The 21,436-nt window shown below is 38.7% G+C and overlaps 1 protein-coding gene across 2 annotated transcripts in view; it reads right to left on the reverse strand.

Moving 5' to 3' along the window:
- RAB3C (RAB3C, member RAS oncogene family) overlaps positions 1-21,436 on the reverse strand; it is a 269,450-nt gene that overhangs the window by 30,150 nt on the left and 217,864 nt on the right. For both annotated transcript variants that reach the window (XM_032280269.1, XM_032280279.1), the window contains exon 4: positions 3,072-3,196. In XM_032280269.1, the coding sequence (XP_032136160.1) occupies positions 3,072-3,196 (125 nt within the window). The remainder of the gene's footprint in view (positions 1-3,071; positions 3,197-21,436) is intronic.

The raw sequence follows: 21,436 nt of genomic DNA on the forward strand, positions 1-21,436 counted from the left end.
CTATAATGTTTGCTCCTACAGGTAGGGTTATTTGTCATTGTATTGCCAGTAACAGTCATATTGTAAACATTTGATAAGTACTTGGTGAACTAAACTGGATTGAGAATGACAGCTGCCATACAAGAATTTTTAAAGGGCTCCTTTACAGCTTGGTTCCATCAAGGACCCTCATTAGGATGAGCAAATGTTGTACAGATAAAACAATTCACAATGGAGAATTAATTGCAACCAGATCGATAAACCAGTTATTTTGAGCCATCTGCCAAGATGTGTAATGACATTTAAAAAACAATGTGGAACCTTTGTGTGTATGTGATGGTATTCTGAAGAATAAAATTCTTTAGTCATTAAACAACAAAGCAAAGACGTTTAAATCTTTACATTTAAATTGCGAGAGCATTTTTTTTAAATACAAATGGTCTCTCATGATCATTTGTAGAAGCATGTGTAGCCATGAGGAGAACAAGCCACATTAAATGAGGTAAATGACTCTCCAAGAATGCACATGTGTTGGTTGCTATGACAACAGCTGCGTTTTATTGAATAGAGAGCAAAAAATCAATTAGGAACCCATTGGAAGAACTTGAACAGGAACATAAAACATTCTGCCTCACAGTTTCAGGAACTTTGCTACAGCTGTGTACTGAATGGACAGGGTTTGCGTGTATGCCAGTCGATGGAGCAGTAGAAAAGTCACCCTCTTGATACATTTCCATCATCCTAACATCCCCTTTCACAACCTGGTCTTCTCAATATCACAGTAACTTATTAGAGTGGTAAAAAATTTAGCCAGTTACCTGCCTCCTATGTATCAATGGCATTAAACAATTCTTGGCTTGGATATATGTATATTTTGAAAGAAACAGTTTTCATTTTTATTCATAGAGACAGCCAACATCTGTGTCGCAGTTTCTTCCCCATCCTGGCATGTACCCAGCTAGTTAAGAAAACACAAGAAGACATGGAAGAGACCGTCTTAGGAAGCCAGCCTGCCAACCCTCTTCCCGGTTTCCTCCCTCTCTTTCTTTGGGGATCTACTATTCTCCATTCTTATCTTTCTGAGGTCCTAAGAGGATTAAGAAAACATTTTAATTCAATTTTTTTGGACTCTTCATAAGACATTGTTTAATTGGTAGAGTGGCAAGAAGAGCCCCTGTGTCAGAGATGATAACTTCAAAAGTAGCCACAGGAGACTGTACACCAGCCATGTAACTTTCTCCTGGGTGGCTCGAAGATATTTGGCAGAGGAGTTCTTGTGGCCATCCAGGGATAGATTTTAGTTTAATGAACTCATTAAGCTTATGAGAATTGGTCAGGCTTTCAGAGTGAACTGTATGTAGTTATGAGATGATCAAGAGGAAGACTGACCCAATGAAAGGGCCTTGCTTTTTTGATTCATGTTGCACAACACCGGCAGATCAATCCCAAATCATCCCCTTTATAACAGTGATTTTCAAATTATAGATTGAGACACATAATGCTTTTGGAGATGGGTTGGGACCACCGTTTCTAAAAAAAGAAGAAAGATTAAGACAGAAAACAGAGTGAATTTCATCAAGTAAAGTTAAAATGTGTTTTGCGAAACTTTTGTTTCATTCTCTCTCTCTACTCGTGTATGTACTGGGATGCTAAATTGAAAGTATTTCTTACTGCAGGTCCTGGCCAAAAAGATTAAAAGTCGAAGTTTCCTTTGTTAAGAATGTCTCAATGTTCTCAGTGGTCTACCAAAAAAAAAAAAAAAAAAAGAAAAAAGAACAAATAAATAACAACAAAAAATAATTCCAACTCCTTCACCTCCAGGACTGGAGTTGTTCTCCAAATCCACAACTCACATCTGCAACTTTATGCGAGGTTCTCACTTTTCTACTCACTATCCTCTCAACTTATGCTCATCTCAATGTCCATGCTTCATGGTGCCCTTTACTAATAATGCCTCATCTCCTTTGTTGCTGCAAATTCTACTCTCCTTTAGAGACCATTAAAGCTGTATCTTGCCATTTCAACCAAATGACCTCCATCTCCTCTCATCACTCATCTCTTCCTTTGGTGGTGTTCATTTCCACACCTGATCTTCCCGGGGACCCTCTCTGCACTGCTCTTTGTTTTCCTCCGATCACACTCCACTCCTACATCTCTTTCTGGAAATGTTTTCCTCCTCCCTGTGTCTGCCTCCGTCTCCCTGTTGCTTTCCTGTCGGCATCTGCCTTGCGGCTCATCTCCTCATTGACCTGTTTTCGCTGTCTTGTAATTCTGCTTCCTTATGTGTATCTCCAGTCTTCAGTCTCCACTTGAGTGGGAGCAACTTGAGCCTAGGAACTGTGAATCACTTTTTTGTATCCCCCATGATGTTTGGCATAATACAAAGCATACATGAGTGTGCAGTAAAAATTTCTTGACTCAATCAATTAGTTAATCATCAGTCCCTCCTTTGCATTAAATCTCTACTACTCAACGCCAGCATTTTTCTCTTTAGATACAATGTTTTGTGTTTGAAATGGCTGTGCCATTTCTGAAGCTCTCTCATATCTATTATCTCATTTGTTCTTATCTACAAGGACTTGGTTAAGTAGGCATGGGCTATGATACTCCTTCTGGAGATGGGGTGACTAAGTCTCAAAGGGGGTTGTAACAGTAACATGGCTTATCGATGATGTCACTAGAATCAGAATCCAGGATGTGACCTATTCTGTGCCTTTATCCTCCTCCTATGGAAACTTGAGAACAATAATCACACAATAAAATAAAGAGCTCAATGAATGCAATATGGAGTATGGAGAGAGGAAAAAAAATAGTGGGCAAGGCATAACCTGTGTTTCTCATGGAAGAAGAATTTGAATACTTTGTAAAAATTCTGAGTATCATTTTTGCTTCTGTAATTGTGCTTGAGCTCTCATGATGTCATAGTAAATGGGAGAAAATAGATTGTCCACTTAGGGAGGATATACTGCTTTCCACTGTTGGACTGACAAATATTTCATTAACTCCATCCTGACAATTAGCTGGGACTCTGTATAGTGTTACAAATAATAAACAAATTCTGTTTCTTTTTAACTTGCTAATTTGTTTCTTACCAAGCTGTTCTCCTAAATGTTGGCCTCGCTCGGTTGAGATGACCCGCTCGTCTTCCATGTCACACTTGTTCCCAACCAGAATCACCTGGGCATTATCCCAAGAGTATGTTTTGATTTGAGTTGACCTAAAAGAAAAAGAACAAGTACAACATTATCAGAGGGAAGCAGAACAGCATAAAATGAAGGAGAAGAAATACTTTCCACAGATGATGATGATAGCAAAAGGAAAAAAAAAACACATGAAGTCCAAATGCCTGACATTTAGAGTTGATTAGTTTGGTGCAATTTTACCCTTCAGATACTCATTAGAGATTGCATGAGTCAAAAATCAAGGGAACAGTGGAGGTGTACTAATAATCCTTTTGTATTTGATGAGATTACTACTACTACTGAATCTTCCTTTCCTCTTTTACCCCCACCTTATATAATACCTTTATAGTAGAGTAGCCAACCATCTTGGTTTGCCCAAGACTTTCCCCGTTTAAACAGTAACAGTCTCATGTCTTGAGAAACCCCTCAGTTTCAGGCAAACTGAGATGGCTGGCCAACCTATTTCCAGCCCATCACACAAAAACATTATTTTCTTTTATCACACCAACAACTTAAAGAGCTAAAGCAATGCGGCTTAGGAAATCTGGGAGAAGTGGTAATTTTTAAAAAGGGAATCGTGAGAGTAAATATGTTCTTGCCTTGCCTTTATAAAAGAAAAATATCAGGTTGATTAATGTCAAAATTATAATACAATGAGCTGACATTTTAAGTTGCTATAAACAGGATATTTAGAATTTAGAATAAGCCTCCAGTATGAATCATCACAAAATAACCAACTTTTGATTTTTGGAACTTAGATAATAAATGTAATAGTTTGCTTTTACAGGTATTTTTTTTTTAACCTGCTTAGCCAGTAAGTTTATTGTCTTTATCTGAAAAATCTTCCCAGAACATCGTTTGTTTTATTTCTCAGCAGCCTGCTCCTGAGCTCTGGGGAAGCTTCCCTTCTTTTGAGCTACCTGATCTTTCTTCTGGGCACGGGACATTTTGGGATTGTTCCACCCATAATGTTTGCTGTTGCTTCTTAACTTCTTTCCTGGGCTTCTTGTTTGGATTCTCTTGTATAGCAATATGAACTTTTGTTTTTTGTCTTATTTATTTATTTGAGACAGGGTCTCACTCTGTCACCCAGGCTGGAGTGCAGTGGCATGATCTTGGCTCAACCGATCCTCCCACCTCAGCCCCCTGAGTCACTGGAATGACAGATACACCACCACACCTAGGTACTTTTTATAATTTTTTTTTTGCGTAAACAGGGTTTTTCCATGTTGTCCAGGCTGGTGTGAAACTACTGGTGTCAAGCAATCCACCCAGCCTAGCCTCCCAAAATGTTGGGACTGTGAGCCACCATGCCCAGCCAATCTCAGTTTTCTTGTACATCTCCATCAGCTCTCAAGTTATGCTGTTCTTTATGTATGGAGAGAACCATTTCTTGTAAGCATCTTCACCTGCTTCCAGTAGGTAAAGCATGTAATCTGCTTTATTCTGACCCATGATGTGTTTCCCATGCACTTCTGTATTAAATTCTCTGCTTTCAGAATCCCAAGCAGGGAATCGTCTGGTACTATGAGGGACAGAACAGCCTTCATCCACAGCTCCCTTCAAGGCCCCCAAAACTTTATTGCCAGTGATGGTTCTGGCAAGGCCTACATCCAAATAGCAGGTAAAGGCATCAGGCTGACCATCAGTGTTTTCTGTATCACTTTAATCTCTGGTTATCTCCACTTGACCTTCCATGCCAAACCCACTGTAGGCCTGTAGGCCAGTGGCAGGCCAGTACAATGTGCTGCAGCATAATTTGTCAGGCCAACCTTCACACCATATTTTGGCAGTTCATGTATCATGTACGTATGCTGTGCAGACTACCATATCCCCTTCTATATGGGCATAAGCATTCTGACAAATGATATCTCTGTGTGTTATACAGACTATCACCCTATATTCCAGTGTATTGTATTTATTTTTATCCTGTATCTCTGAGCCTTTTTGAGCACGGTAATCCGTTTTACCCTCTTGTCATCTCCTAAATTTCACTTGGTATCTCTTAATAGGCCTTATTCTTAACAACTTTAACAAACCCCATCTGTGGAAGAAAGACCCTCATCCACAGCTTGACACAGACCTCCAGGCCCAGCAATGCCAGGCAGAGAAAAAGCACAGATATTTTTCTAAACACTTTATATATGTTGCATTAATTTAATCCTTAGAATTACTTAAGGAGAATATTGTTATGCCCACTTTACAGTTGAGGAAAATGAGGCATAGAGAAGTTAAGTAATTGCCCAAAATCACTCAGCCAGTAAAGTGGCAAATGTGAGAATCATGTTCTGGAAGTATGGCTCTCAAGCCTGTAGTTTAAAAACATGCTTCCATACTACTCATTAAAGGTTCAAAAAGTGAAGTTCTAGTGCATTTATTGTTATCTGGAGGATAACTATGTTACAGAGGAAGCTGTGTTCTTCCACTCGTCCTTCATATTGGCCTCATTTTTATTTAAGAGCAGTCTAATATAGGTGGGAAAGACATATTACCCAGTGGGTGGTCAGGAAAGAAATATTGAAATGTTGACATGTAAACAAATGATTAAAGTTTGAAAAAAAATAGATTTGGAACATGTCAAAAAGTAAAGCTTGTGAATGGTGTTACAAACAATTGTCAAGAGAAGGATCACTGAAAAGAGAATGGTGATGAGCTCTTCTCAACTTGAAGAAGCATTAAAAAGCAAATATTATAGCTTTAAACTGCAGCAGGAGAGCTTTCAATGAGCTATGATCACTGTTTCTCCTTCCTGAGAAGAAAGGAAATAGCAAAGAGGCAGACAGCGTTTGATTTCAGCATATTCTCCCGAACCAAGTACATCTAACTTTTCAAATGAGATTAAATTATTTGGGGAAATAGATTCTTGATTCCACCTGGGCATCTCAGAGTCACAGCATATTTTATCAGAACAATATGACCTTTCTAATTCTGATACCTAATTTAATAATATATTCCTTTAGCCACAGTGAGATTTGGCAGGTATCTATGGACTGGAGAAATAAAGACAGAACTTCTAAACTCTATACTTTTTCCTCACTTAATCTTATGTATGGAGAATATGAAAAATGATGCATTCATAATGAATTAGGGTGTAAAATAAATCCTACTCTTGGAAACACTTTAAGTAACAAATGCTAATATATTTTTGCAAAGGAAGTCACAAGTTTCTTTTGAAGGATCTCACATCTGATCAAATTTCCTCATGTAATTAAAAGAAATGATCTCTTTGTTCCTATAGGTCTTGTAAGCCAGGGCTTGGACAGGCCCTGGGTAGAAGCACCTTATGTTAACAGAAAAAGTGCTAATCCTTGTAGTAAAGCTAGAAATCGGATACCCAGAATGAGATTAGTGACAAGGGATCCACCAGAGTGTGTCACAGTAGTCTAAGTATCTAAGAAAAGAGTTGTCTAACTCAGAAGTTGGGTTGGGTGTTACTGACCTAGCTTCTGAGTTTCTTGAGGACAAATGAATGATTGAGGAAATTTAGCACTCTTCTGACTTGGGCCAGTATATCCGACTGCACCCCTAACTGTATAAACTCAAGTCAGGGTGTGCTTTTGTGAAGGTCGGGAAGGTGCATAACTTACCACCCACTAGCTGATTCATGTCCCTTAACCAAATTAATGGAATGCTTGCTTCTATACCTAAACACATCTGAGTATCTTGGTTCTGCTTACATAATAATAATCCATGGGGTCTTAGGCTACTGTAATAGGCTATACATTTATGCATATACAATATTCCCCACTCCTCAATAATTTATAAGAATATATGACCAAGAAGAATATACTTTTTTTTGGCCATGATTATATGAGATCCAACCTCTTCTCCATTTGCTTTTATATAAGAAATATTTTCATGTAACTTCAAATTTTCTAAATTGCCAGGGAAATAATGTATAATGTTTACTTTATACAATTACCAGGGAATTATAAAGCATCATTATTTTGAAAGCTTAGACAGCCAAAGGAGACCAGTTTTCTTTTTAATAACAGAAAAATTGTGGTCCTGGAGCATTTGTGCTAAGATGAAAAAAAAGACTGATTTGCTATTAGAGTTGGTTAATTTTATGATTGAAATTGGGGTTACAAATGTTCAATGTTTGGCTTGGCTTTGACTACTTTGGACTTTCTGATGTTCTGCACCAGCAGAACAGCGAAAGGAGCTTTAGGTTCAGTCCCACCATCCGCAAGTGGGGATCGGAACCATGCTGGCTGATTTGTGAATTCCCACCCATCATAAAACCTAACATAAATGATAAGATCAAAATTATTTGACAATGGCCAAGAACAAAAAGATGTAGCAAATGAGACTATGTCAGTTTCTTGTTGCTTTGAAATTCCTTTCATATATTCTGAAAGAGTTAGCTTTTTTTGTTCTTTTAGTTTCTTTGCTTAGTGCATGGTAGGTTGACATGCAAGATCTACTTGTACCTTCCCTTTTTAGGTCCTGTAGAGCACTATGTTGTTGCTTTGCAAGAAAATGTAAAATGATGTTCATTACTCCAAAATAAGTATTCATGTCACTGATATGAAATTTATACCTCTTTCTACATACACAGTAACTTTCTATCCATGTACCAATAACTGTATGACTCTGGCAGTATAAGCAGCTAGGACCAAGTTAGTACATGTAAAAGTAATGAAATCTACTTTTGGTATTGCTGCATAGTGATCATAATAAGCCATTGATTAAAAAACGTATCTCAATGTCATAGATTATTTTATTTTTTGAGATGGAGTCTTGGTCTGTTGCCCAGACTGGAGTGCAGTGGCTCACTGCAACCTCCGCCTTCTAGTTTCAAGTGATTCTCATGCCTGAGCCTCCCTAGTAGGTAGGATTACAGGCATATGCCACCACACCCAGCTAATTTTTGTATTTTTTATATTTAGTAGAAACAGGATTTCTCCATGTTGGCCAGGCTAGTCTTGAACTCTTGACCTTAAGTGATCTGTCTGCCTTGGCCTCCCAAAGTGCTGGGATTACAAGTGCGAGCCGTCATGCCCAGCCATAGTTGTTAAAGTATGAAAAATGGTGCATCTTAGAATTTGTAAAATGCTATCGTGTTCTTGATATTTATTTTATGTATAAAGACCTAGTTTGAAATAAGAGCTCAAAGTATTCCCTTAACCCAGAAAAACTTAGAGATGAAGAACTATAAGCCCCATGAGTTCAGAAGGACCCAGAGTTCTGTATTTTTTGTCTAAGCTGTAAGAGGTATTAGAGTCAAAAAACGTTGGGATACTAATTCAGTTCTCATCCCTTCCAACTCAGACTCAACAATTTATTTAGCCAGTTTGAAAGAATGCTCTAATACTAGGTGAGTACGGGGAAGTCATTCTGAATTGTTCAGTATCTTCATCTGTAAAATTAGACTATTATTTTACATGATCTGGGGCTGTTATAGGCAAAATATGGTTTTAGGTAGGGCCACACTGTACTTTTTAAGTTGCAAACAGAACACATTATTAGTCTCCTCTTGGGCAGCCAGCTGATCCTCTTCCCAAATCCAGCTTAATTCATCCTTTCTAATTTCTATAATTGAAATAATAATTGGGATTTTTTCATTAAAGAGTCTCAAATTTTGTTTCCAGTCTATATCTCCAGGCTGAGGTTCTATATAAGTAAATTTTTAACTGGGAGTAAATGACCCTCCCCTTATGTGTCTATCAGAGGTATGACACATGTTTGTTGAAGAAATCCTCCTTTCACATGGTATTTATATGTATTTACCTTTTCACCATTGTCTGTATTTTGTGAAATTTCTTATTTGAGGGACCCATTTCCAATCACCTCATTAACGGGACTGTCTTATTTCTTTGTTGGGTAGAGATGCACACTGAAAAAGAGTGGCTGTCACCAAACAAAATACATGTGAAAAGATGATTTATTTCTAAATCACTGCAAAAGATCCTTTGGGATTTACTGTTAATCTCAACAAGATTAATGGAATCAGAAGCCATATGCTGGTCACCATGGTTACTCTGCAAATGGCAGTTAACTCAGACCTTACCAGTACCAGATCACAGTTTCTAAAGAGCCTGCTATTTACCTGACATTTAGCTAAAACAAAACAAAACAAATACCCCAAGCTTTCTCTCAACATTTATGTATAATCTTCAAAGAGAAAGAGAGGAGGAAACCATAATTTATCCCCATTTCAGTTCTTATCAAATGTTAAAGTGGAATCTCTTTAAAAGCTGGGACGAGACAGCAAGATAAAAGAGTTTTGATATTTTATGGTATTTTACACATAAGTAACTGAACTCTGCACAGAATAAAATAAGTCTGAAGAGCTATAAACAAGTGAACAAACCACATTTCTACAATACTTCTAGTATTCCTTCTGTGCTATTCAGGGTGTGTAAGTAATTTCCTATGAGTTCAACTCCTTCTCATGGAGACTAGACTTTTGCATAATCACTATGTTCTGAAAAACAGTCCACAAAATGCACCTCAATGACCCACAAAAACAACTGTCTCCTAGTGTCTGATTTGGCATGTATGTGGGAAATATGAGGTATCAGAGAGAATAGGGCTCACTCTTCCTCACTCAGTGAAGCTCAAACAGATCTTAATAACAGTCCCTTTCTAATTCTTGAAGCTAATATTGTTCTACTGCATCCATTTCCCTTATTCTTTTTAATATTTATGAGCTTTGACTTTTTAGTATCACAGCCTACTTCAGGTTTGTAAAGAAACTTCCCAACCTGCTTTTGCTCATCACACACAGTTGGCCCTTTTGTTATTTTTTCACTGAATTTAATCATTTGTTTATTCTATTTTTTTTCAACCTTCAGAGAGCTTTTAAAAATTAGCCCAATTCAGAAACATTAAATTGGAACCTCTAGGGTCTTCATCGGAGGTATTAAAAGGAAATCTCCGGGTGATTTGTATATGTTATCAGGGTTGAGTATTACTGGGATGATCCCTACAACTACTTTTCTTTTTAGTTTTTAAATGATCTGTTTCTTTATTTCCTAGTTAACACCACAAAGTATTTGCAGGTGATTTACAAAGATATATACACGATAAAAAAATTTAATGAGACTAAGAAACCAGAAATAGGCACATAATAAAGTCTGCTTAGTTACACATGCCATAAAGACAAATAGGTAGTTTCAGGAAGTTGAGGGGCTAGGCCTTTTATATGTACATTAACTCATAAATAACACATTAGAAAGGAAAATTTTTAAAAGATTATTCTTAAATAAATGTTCTTCAATATTTTATATAATATTTTATTATTTAGAAGTGTAGGGGTCTTATTTTTTGGTATAATTGCTACATTCTTATTACAAATTCTAACAATAGTGAAAAGCTAAAGGAAAAATGATCAGAAATCTCACTATCGCACTATCAAGTAGAATATGATGTGAATTCGTTTAGTCCTGCACTTTTTTTGTTGATAATTATTAAATTACCATTTCAATCTCATTGCTTGTTATTGGTCTGTTCAAGGTAGCTAATTTTTCCTGATTTAAGCTAGGAGGGTTGTATCTTTCCAGGAATTTATCCATTTCTTCTAGGTTTTCTGGTTTATTTATGTATAGGCGCTATATTAATGTTTTGGTGGAAATCCAGTAGTAGGTTGCATTACAGTTCTTAGTCATTATTTCTCTCCCTGTAGGTGAACTATATTTCCCTGGTCTACTAACTTTGGATCTGGCCAAGTGAATCACTTTGGCCAATGGAAAATAAGGAGATTTGACCTGTGCCACTGTGATCAACAGACATCAGAGGCATGGAGAGGTTCCATCAGCCCTCTTGGGTTCTTATGCTTCATCTCGGGAAGAGCCCATCCCAGAAAGGGGTTGTTCTGCCAGCCCGTCCCAGACATGAGATGCCACAAGGAGCCCAGCTGAGTTCGGCAGAGACCAACAAATCTCAGCCAAATCTAGAAAAGTCCAGTTTAACATAGCGCCCCTCAAAGGGCTTGGCTTAGCTTTCTAGCTTCTAGCTTCAACTTTCTAGCTTCTAGTTTCATCTCTTGCTACCCTCAGTCCTCCCTCCAATTCTGATACGGGCTTATTAATTTCTTTGATTTTCCCATACATGCTATATTTTCAGCAAGTAAGGGCTATCACTATAGGTGGTTTCAGGTTTTGTGAGGTCTAAAATTCATTAAAAATTGAGGACCCAATTTAAGAAAAACTCAAATTACAAATACATAATTAGGTACGAAATATTTTGTACCAGACACTGTCTATATCCCCCAGGCCTTACTACTTCTGTGCTTGTTGGCTGCCTTCCAGCTGTCAGTATCTGCGTCCCTATGCTTTATAGCTTTCTCCAAAGCAACGGAAGGTCACTCCGCCCATTAAGGAAGGTAAAATATAAAAGGAAAATAACACACTGAGGAGCCGATCTGAGCCAATGACTGACAGGAATTGGTGTATAAATACCCCAGCTCTCTTTCTTCTCTGGTTGTTATCACACTGATTCTCAGAATTTTTAAGAAAGATTAAGCACAGGTTATCCATAATGGTAGCTGGTTTGAAAACACACCTTTCACAGCCCACTTACCCTCCTGCTACAGATATTTCTTATACTTCCCACATAAACTACTTGTGTGCAAACTCTTGTCTCAGAGCCTGCTCTGGGGGAATTACTAAGACATTAAGAGAGGATTTGTCCTAGTAAGGGGCCCAAAGTCTAGCAGTGTTCTGGAGCTGGCAGTAAGGCTCAAAAGCACTGGTTATTAAATAATTTCATCCTTTTTTCAAAGAGCCAGTTTACGGGGACACCACTAAAGCTTCCACTGTTTTGCAAGAAATCACCTGTAGCCATCACATGTACCATCTGTCTAAAACACATTTATGGCTTCTGTGTCAGGCCCTCTCAGTCTCTTCCATCTGGTCTCAGCATACATCTTCCTCTGGGTTAGTTTCCACTCATGCGGGCCCACATATGCCTTGTACATCACTCAGTATAACTTTTTCACTTACCCACACCCCCCCTTGACTATAGGTACCATAAGGGCAGACACCTCAACTGTCTGTTCATCAATGTCTCCAGCATTCAGCAAAACATATGGCACATAGAAGGTACTCAAAGAGTAATGTAGAATTAGAGATTGAATGAATGAGTGAATGATAGACTGAATATGGCAAAAATGCCTGATTCAGAACATAAGCATAAAATACAAGCAACAGAGAAGATGAATTACCATCTTATGTGATGCCAGTGCCCCTCTGCATCCCTTTTAGGATGTGTTGCTGGCAGTTTCTTCCACAGAACCTCTTATACCCAGATACTGACCATAGTAAGGGAAGGCAAGTGTTCACTCCATCACAGTCAGCAAAGGACATCTGTGTGACTGGCTATCCATGAATCTAAGTCTGGTAAAGTAACATTTTCCTTTCTGATCTAGCACTGATGGTTAGGACGAGGATACCTTAGGAGTGACTTAGCACCTTGACATCGTGGAAAAGCTGCTTTGGAAGGGCTCCAGTCTAGCACCTTCATTTAGGTGATGACAAAGCTGAGACTCCAGATGTAAGTGCCTGGGATGGCTCCACTACTTAGTGGCCCATGAGGGTCTATATCCCAAGGCTCCTGTGAGTGCTTGTCTTCAATGTGCTGTCTGCTTGCACAGGGAGGGAGGTGCCTACATTGTGTTGAATGTAGAACTTGGTAAGAAATTCATAAGCTTGATTATCTTTTAAAGTAGAAAATAATATATCTCCTGGGGAAACAAAAAATGCTTGAATCTGCATAGATCTAGGAATGTCATTCTGCTGCATGTGGAAGCAAGCAGAACTACATGTTCTGGAAGGATCTGTTTGATCCACCTCTCTGTGGTAAGTCTGCCACAGAGAGCCAGTACTGAGAACATTTTTTGAGAGTTCAAGAAGCAGCTTTCTTGATCCACCTAGTCCTGGTACTACCTTGCACTATATCCAATTCTCCCTTATTAGTCTAAATCTAAACTTAGACCTATTTCCATCATGCCCATCTTATAATTTCTCATCTTTCTGATTTTATACAATGTCAAATTCTATTCAATTCCATACTTGTGGTAGAAACAACAGGCCATTCCTTTTCTTCTGTGCAAGAAAGAAAAGCAACAACTACTACATGAAGCAAAGATCACCCTTCTCGACAACAAAGGGAGAGAAATGAAAGTCTGACCTAGGAAAGGGTAAGACGTTCCTCAGCTCAAAAATGTCTGGGTTATTCTTTCACAAGGGCAAGGCCAAAGTCATGTTATTAGAAATATCCTTTTCACAAATTAGACAAGATTTATATTGTCCTGAGGGAATTAGTGGTCTTTGGCAAGATATGCTTCCTTCTTAGGTTAATAGTAAGGCAATCAGACTTGCTGAAGGGGAAGCTGAACTTAGAATCCAGTACCTACTTGCCGTCACTAAGGTACCAGAGCCTTCTCCTTCCTCTTTGTATCCCTGGTGGCTGAGAAGAGAAGCTTCACACACATTCATCCAACGCCTGAACACCGAGGTTTGTGAGATGTTAAGACAGGACCAAGGAGGAGGAAGTTCCCCTGTGGGAGAGTTGGGACTTCCAGGGAGAAGGAGTGGGACTATGAGTTTGTGGACTTTATGGAACTTAGAGATGGAATCTTCAGGAAAAGGAGAAGAGGGCATTAAAAGAAGAAGAAAACAAAAGGAGAAAACTCGCTCAGGCCTTTTGAAGCCCAGGACTGTGAAGCCTCCTTTCTAGGCAGGGAAATAAGTAAACTGGATATAGTGATACATTCTCTTCCTCCAACAGTCAACTACTCTTTTGAGATCTCACTGTCAGGGAAGATTGTGAAAGACTTCAAAGTGGGCAGAAAAGATGACTAGGGGCCCTGTTCAGCACAGCTTTCCAGGTTATCTCTGCTTTTCATCATCTTTGAGCTATTTTATAGCTCTGTAGATGGTAGAAAACTAATAATAATACAAGTTCTTGCAAGTAGAAAGAAATGCCAATAAATTGTGTTTGGTGCAATGCATCTGATTCTCACTCCATGGATATTAACCCATTTTGTCACTTGATAAATTTGTTTCTGCATTCCTGATTGCCTGTATATGTGCATTCCCTGAATATTCCCTTGAGCCTGTGCAACATCTTACTAGTTCCGTCTTTAAGTCCCGTGTTAAATATCTTTGACATGTCTTTATTTTATATTTGGATAAAAGCTGTGGTTCTATCGTGTGTGTGTGAAAATATATATATATATATATATATATATATATAAACCATAACAACTTAACAATACAATTGCTAAAGAAGGCCTGTGCTTGAAATGACTAGGCAGCCTGTCCATGAGAGAGGGTGGTAGGCCCTGTGACCACAGCAGATACCCAACCTGCAGCATGCATGAAGACCCACTGGGGAGCAGCAGTGAGAAACACTCCGGCATGAAAGGCAGATGGGAGGCCTTAAGTCTCCTGTTAAGTTAGCAAGGAACACCTTCTGAGATGAGGAAGACCCCAGCCTTTCTAACCCACATATGGAATATAGGTCACTCTAGTGGGAGTCAGTGTGGTGCAATAATCGTAAGTATATAATGATTATATGTATAATATGTAAATTCAGACATGTAATAATAAATAGTAATAACACAGTGGCTTCATGTATTAAAACCTTACTTTGTGCCAGGACCTATGCTAAGTGCCTTACCTTATTATTTCATTTAATTCTTACAACAATCCTTTAAGATAGGAACCATTGTTTTCCCCATTTTGCAGATGAAGAAACTGCAAAGTAAAGACTTATAAGGGTAAGTTACTAGAAACACTCAGATAATATATGACAGAACTGGAATACCAACCTTTCCAATGGAGCAGGAGCTCAAAAGTCCGGGGTTCTAGCTTTTGTACCTAATTAGAAAAACTAAGACTATTTTCTCAGCTTTTCTGAACCTCTGCCTCCTTTTCTATGAGAGGAAGAACAAGCCTACACATTTTCCTGCCAAAATTTCCTGAGGATCAAATGAGAAATGATCATGGAAGAGTTTTCAAAACCGCAGAGCCACTACATGACTACAAGATATTAATATTACTGGTAAACTGCTATTATTAATTATTCACATGGTACTGATATATTATCTCAAAACCATTCTCTAAACAACACTTACTGTGATTTTCTTTGCTGTTTTGAAACCTTTAATTAGAAAAGGTTGAAGTGGAAAAACGGAAACAGAACCAAAATACTCTCTGATTCTATTTCCCTTCAACAAATGCACTGTGAGGCATTATGCAAGGAGCTAGGGAGACAGCAGTGAAGAAAAAAATACAGTCTCCGATCTCAGGGAGCTTTCAGCCTGGCTCCACACCAGGATCTTGCAAATATACTTATATCAGCAAGCCTTCAACTGTGCACAAGACACTGGCGTTGCTTGTCTTTGAGTCCAATACCTGCTTAAGTTGGGAAAAGCAACACCAAAGCAACCATATGGGGCCATACAGAGCTCCCAGCTAGATCTATATCTTGGGGAAAAGGGAGGGGAGAGAGGAGGAAAGGAAAATGATATGCAGGAAGGCAAGGAAAGATTATCCTCAGGGCCTAGTAATGGACTTAACTGAGGACTGTTGTCCCTTTTCTAAGCCTTGGTTTTTGGTAAAACAGATTTGAAAGAGCTAAAACTAACTTTTTTTCTTTCAACACTACATTTGCCTTTGTGACCCCTCCCATTAAATGTTTCCAAAGCATTTTTTATTGTCATAAAAATCACTATAAAATCCTCCTTCTCTCTCTCTTACACACACACACACACACACACACACACACACACACACACACACAAACACACACACTCTAACCTTTAAAATGACATTGTTTTTCAAATGAGCCAGAGCAAAGAGGTTTTGTCATTGTAGAGAACTCTGGCCTCAGGAAAGCAAGAAATGAGAAAAGGCCAAGCTCCACAGTTGCCATTTGCCCCTGGTTGTAGAGAGTAATTGCTCTTCAGTCTTTCAGATCTCCCATCAAATAATGCATCCTGTAATGGGTTCGGCTGCAGGCTGTGCATACAAACCACAGCACTTTCGCTAGTATGCTTTATCACAGTGGAGAAGTGGTTCATTAAACCCTATGCTCAGTTCAGCTGCTCAAATTAAGTCCTGGTCTTACTGTGCCTTAGTACGGTTAGAAGGATCCATGTTCACACCACATTCCTTGGAGGCTGACAAGGCCATGGTTATACCATTTTGATGGTAGCAAATTTCAGAAGTGCACCATTAAAATAAGTGAATAAAGGGCTGGGCACAGTGGCTCAAGGCTGTAATCCCAGCACTTTCGGAGGCCGAGGTGGGCGGATCACTTGAGGCCGGGAATTGAACACCAGCCTGGCCAACATGGCAACACCCTGTTTCTACTAAAAATACAAAAAAATTGCTAGGCATGGTGGTGTGCACCTATAGTCCCAGTTACTGGGGAGGCTGACGAGCATCACTTGAACCTCGGAGGTGGAGGTTGCAGTGAGTGGAGGTTGTGCCACTGTACTCCACCCTGGGTGACAGAGCAAGACTCCTAAAAAAAAAAAAAAAAAAAAAAAAAAGCGAAGAGGGCAAGCTACAACTGATGCATCAGAGCAATACAAGAACTAAAAGACTTATCTCATGTATATATTACCATCCATTCTTGAAGTATATACATGTATCCTTCTATTACTGCTTTACAAGGAACTGTGCAATATTACTAGGCATCTTGAGAAGATCATATTAACTAGTATGCTTCACATCTTAAAACGAAACCAAAACAACTTCTAAACACACACACATATGAGAGAGAGAGAGAGAGAGAGAGAGAGAGAGAGAGCATACAGAGTACTTTTGTACCAGTAGAAGCACTTTTATCTCTTGACTACTATTTTCAAGATGTGCCTGTCATTTGTCTGTTTGCTCTTGAATATGTTTCTTTCGCTCCCTGCTCTTGAATATGTTTCTTGCCCTCCCAGTGCTGTGTCCTGCATGGTAGCAGGCTGACCCTTGCAGTCTGTGTTTTCCTGGCTGTGTCGCCAGTTGGTTTCTGATGGGAGACACTGGCAGGAGACTGGACATCATAAGGATGAGGGGTGAAGCTGAGTGTTTCTCCCCGGCTTTCAGCAGTTTCTGTAGGAGGGGCCACAGCTCTATTGTTCCACTTCTGCTGGGTGGTTGTCCCAGCCTGTGGGCTCAAGGAACACCACAAATATCTGGACTACTTTATTGCTCCAACTGTCTGCAAGCTTCATCTGCCACAAACAATGTGAAATGGAAGAACAGTAAATAATAAAGTTAATATAACTATCGGCTCTCCTAGCTGCATACTAGGTTGCAGTATGTCTTAGTACAGGCTGCTATAACAAAATACCATAGACTGGGTGACTTAAGCAACAGACATCTATTTCTTTCAGTTTGGAGTCTGGGAATTCTAAGATCAAGGTATGGCTGAGTCAATTCTGGTGAGGGATCTCTCTCTCTGGTACAGAGAGATTTCTCTTGTGTCTATACATATAAGGGCACTAATCCCACAGTGGTGGGGGGCCCACCCACATGACCTTGTTTAAAACTAATTACCTCTCAGAGGCTTGACCTCTAAATATCATCACACTAGGGACTAGGGCTTCAACTTATGAACTTGGTGGGTGGGGACACATAAACCTGCATTCATTTTCAAGTTTCAAAGTCAGTAAGAGGGAAATATTGAATCTGAGGAATTTCCTGTAGTGTCTGAAATTCTTCTATTGCTTTTTCTATCTAGCACTAACTTTTAAAAAGATTCAATGATCAGTTTGTGTTTCTGCTAAGATTTTTTTTTTCTCCTAAGAAGAAGAGCTTTCAAAACCAGAAATCCTTTTTCTTTCATCAAAAGTCTGCCCTGAAGGAGGCTTCAGGCACAAATTCTTCAGTGATATTTTGAAGTCAAAAGTACCTTTTCCAGGGACAGCCACAGTTCTCCAGGGTGTCCTTCTATTTTTATATGAGAAGAAACAATTTTTGGTCACAATTAAATACTTCAAACTCAAAATAAGTATTTTACTCTAGAATTTAATATTCTTTTTCATTCATACATAGTTTTTCAGCTACACTGAGTATCAGCATTCTCTGGGTATGTCACATGCTTGAATTTCGCTGGGCTTTTGCCCTTGTGATGGCTTATGCTAGAATGCTATTTGGTAGAGAAGCTAACAACATTATCATCTTATGTTAATGCAAATGCACTGAAGATAAAGCCATGACTACCAAATTTGGTACATGAAATTAGAATGAGATGTTTGCTCTACAAATAGGATTTTTATGAACCTCACTTTTGAAATGCTAAGTCAAGAGAGCAGGAGAGTTATGCTGCTGATATTAAAAGCTGTAACAGGCTCTGTGGTTACAGCTAGATGTGTTATTAAACACCATAATATTCCAAATAAAAGCAGATCATGGTGGACAAATAAGAAAGAGCATCCACCATGTAGCAGACAATAATTTAGTCAGCACAAAACTTTTCAAAATGGTTAAAGTTTAAATCAAATACAAATTAAATATGATAATAGCCCTACTAAGTAATTCTATTATTCACCTCATTATAAATTTCTTAATTGTGTTACAAGTCAAAGAAATTAGAAATTAAAAAAGAACTCTTGGGCCACTTAATTTAGCTACCTGCCTGCATAAGATTTGCCCAGTGGGTTTCTTTACCAAATCAACCTAAAATAATAAGGTTGGGGGAATACTTGAATATTCTGATTTAAAATGTTAGTTTTATTTCCTGCAACAGATATCCAATTTTCTTGTCTTTAATTTTATCTTCGAGCAGTAGCTTTTCTCATTTGGAATCAGGAAAGAATATTTATTCTTTCTGCAGCTTTTCTCTGTGTATTGTGTCAAATTCTCCAGAAATGCTGTATCATGTTTTGTCATTTCACAATTCATTTGTTTTGCCTGTAGCCAACTAAAGTTATTTCAAATATCTCAGTAAACACTAGAGTTTTAGAATTTTGAATACATTGTTTTTGCTGAACAGAATCTATATTTTTTCTACATTTACTATTATTTCTTCTTAGAGATAATTTTATATTTCTCTCTCTTTTTTTTTTTTCATTTATTTTAGTGGAGAGTACCCACTGTGCTATGGACTGAATTTTGTATCTTCCCCCAAATTCATATGTTGAAGCCCTAATAATGTGATGGTATATGGAGGTCAAGCCTCTGGGATGTAATTAGATTTAGACAAGGTCATATGGGTTGCCTCCCTACACCATTGTAGTTTTAGTGCCTTTATAAGTAGAGACATAAATCTCCTACTCTCTCTCTACCATGTGAGAATGCAAGAAGGCATTTCTCTGCAAACCAGGAAGACAGCTCTCACCAGGAACTGACTCAGCGGACACCTTGATCTTGGACTTCCCAGACTCCAAACTGGGAGAAATACGTATCTGTTGCTTAAGCCACCCAGTCTATGGTATTTTGTTATAGCCGCCCAGGATGACTAAGACATACTGCATTGTAGCTGCAAGTCAGTATGCAGCTTTCAGTGGTCCCGGTGCTCACAACATATAGCCATTTAGCTGAAATTGATCTTTCTAAAGTTGATAAATTATGATGGGAAAAACTCTAGCTTTACTAACTCTCTAGGCAGAGAGAGATCACCTTCAACCAGAAAGATCTTGCTTCCCATCTACAGAGACCATCCAGGCCATGATGTCCTTTTGTCTGACATGCTGCCTGCTGCTTTATAAAGCAAATCACCCCAGAAAAAGCAAGAAGCAATAAGTGTCTAAGGGATTCACATGAAATACAGATTAACCCTTTCTTCAGGAAAAATGGCTACTAAAAGCCAAACGTTTATTATTTTTATTTTCCTATTCTACAGAAGCAAAAAGATGATGGTATTACTCAGGCCATTGTGGTTGCTTAGAAAATAAGCACTATTCAATCCTTGCTAAGTCATCAACACATTTGCAGTTGCTCCTCTCTGTTGGTGCCTTTGCACTCCACCACCTACCTGCCTTTGACACTGGCATACAGGCTGGGTTGTTTCTGCTCAGTGAGGTGCATAGAGATGAAAGCTGTCTGGTTTATTTGAGTGGGTGTGGGCTAAGGGTACCAGTATTGATTTTGGCCATGCTCTTGTGTTTGAAAAACACAAGCAATGGGTTTCCATCTGAGGATTCTAACACAGTAGTTCTTGATTGGGGGTGATTTTGTTCCCTAGTGACATCTGGGGAACAAAATGGTCTGCAAACATTTTTGGCTGTGATGACTAAGGGAAGGAGAGGCTACTGGCATGTCATAGGATAGAGGCCAGGGATGCTATTAAATATCCTTCCATACACAGGACATCTGCCTTTCTTTCCCAACAAAGAATTTTCTGGCCCCAAATGTCCATAGCATCACAGTTGAGAAACTCAGTTTTAATAGAACCAAGGGGTTTCTTTTCGTAAATAATCATGTATCCAGGGAGGTTGTGCTTCACCTTGGTATAAAGTGGTACAGTTTGATTAGCACTATTTAATACTAAATGCATCCAAGAAAATCAAATTTACTAGTTTCTTCTTCCTTCTCTCACCCTAAAATTGATGTATTGGGTGTCTGAGTTCCTTCTTCCTCACTGGAATAACAATAGCTAGCATTTATTTAGCATTTACTGTGTACTAGAAACTTTTCTAAGAATGTTACATGTTTGTAACATATTCAACCATATGAGATGGGACTAATGTTATCATTTTACTGTTTAGTAAAATAAGGAACAAAAAGTTTAAGCATCTTGTGTAAAATTGCAAGCCAATGAATGGATGTGTGGGGCACAAACCTAGGGAATCTGGTTCCAATGCCAGCACCCTTCACTTCTAGGCTAATGTTCAGTCCAGAGAATTAGATACTCCTCTCTCTCTTTTATATATTTTTCCCACCTTCCCTTACAAAATTTCCCTTACAAAGAATCTGTCTACCAACAGAATGCTTAAAGGGATAGGAAAAAAAAAAATAAGTAGGATGCTAGATAACCCATTTACTAGAATTTAAAATATTTATAAGTTAGGAACCTGGTTATGTATATAGACTTCATATGTATACTCCCTGCTCCACACCCCCTCCCTCCCATACTTTCTCATGGTGGAGTCATTTTTCAGGTTGATATACTTTGTAGCACATCACTTATACCTCCGCACCTTTGCCAACTCAGGCTGAACGCTCACTCATACTACCCACCTGTGAATATTTCATGCTACTCCTCTGCTCTCTGTGTTAATCATGCTTCCTCATACAAGCCCAGCTCATCATCTGGGCACATTTTTCTATGTTCTCTGCCTTGAATACTTTTCCTTTCTTTTCCTTCCCTTCCCCCCACCCCCC

The sequence above is a fragment of the Sapajus apella genome, unplaced genomic scaffold (genome assembly GCF_009761245.1).
Source record: "Sapajus apella isolate SASKATOON/1434 unplaced genomic scaffold, GSC_monkey_1.0 scaffold1, whole genome shotgun sequence".
In the NCBI taxonomy this organism is placed as follows: domain Eukaryota; kingdom Metazoa; phylum Chordata; class Mammalia; order Primates; family Cebidae; genus Sapajus; species Sapajus apella.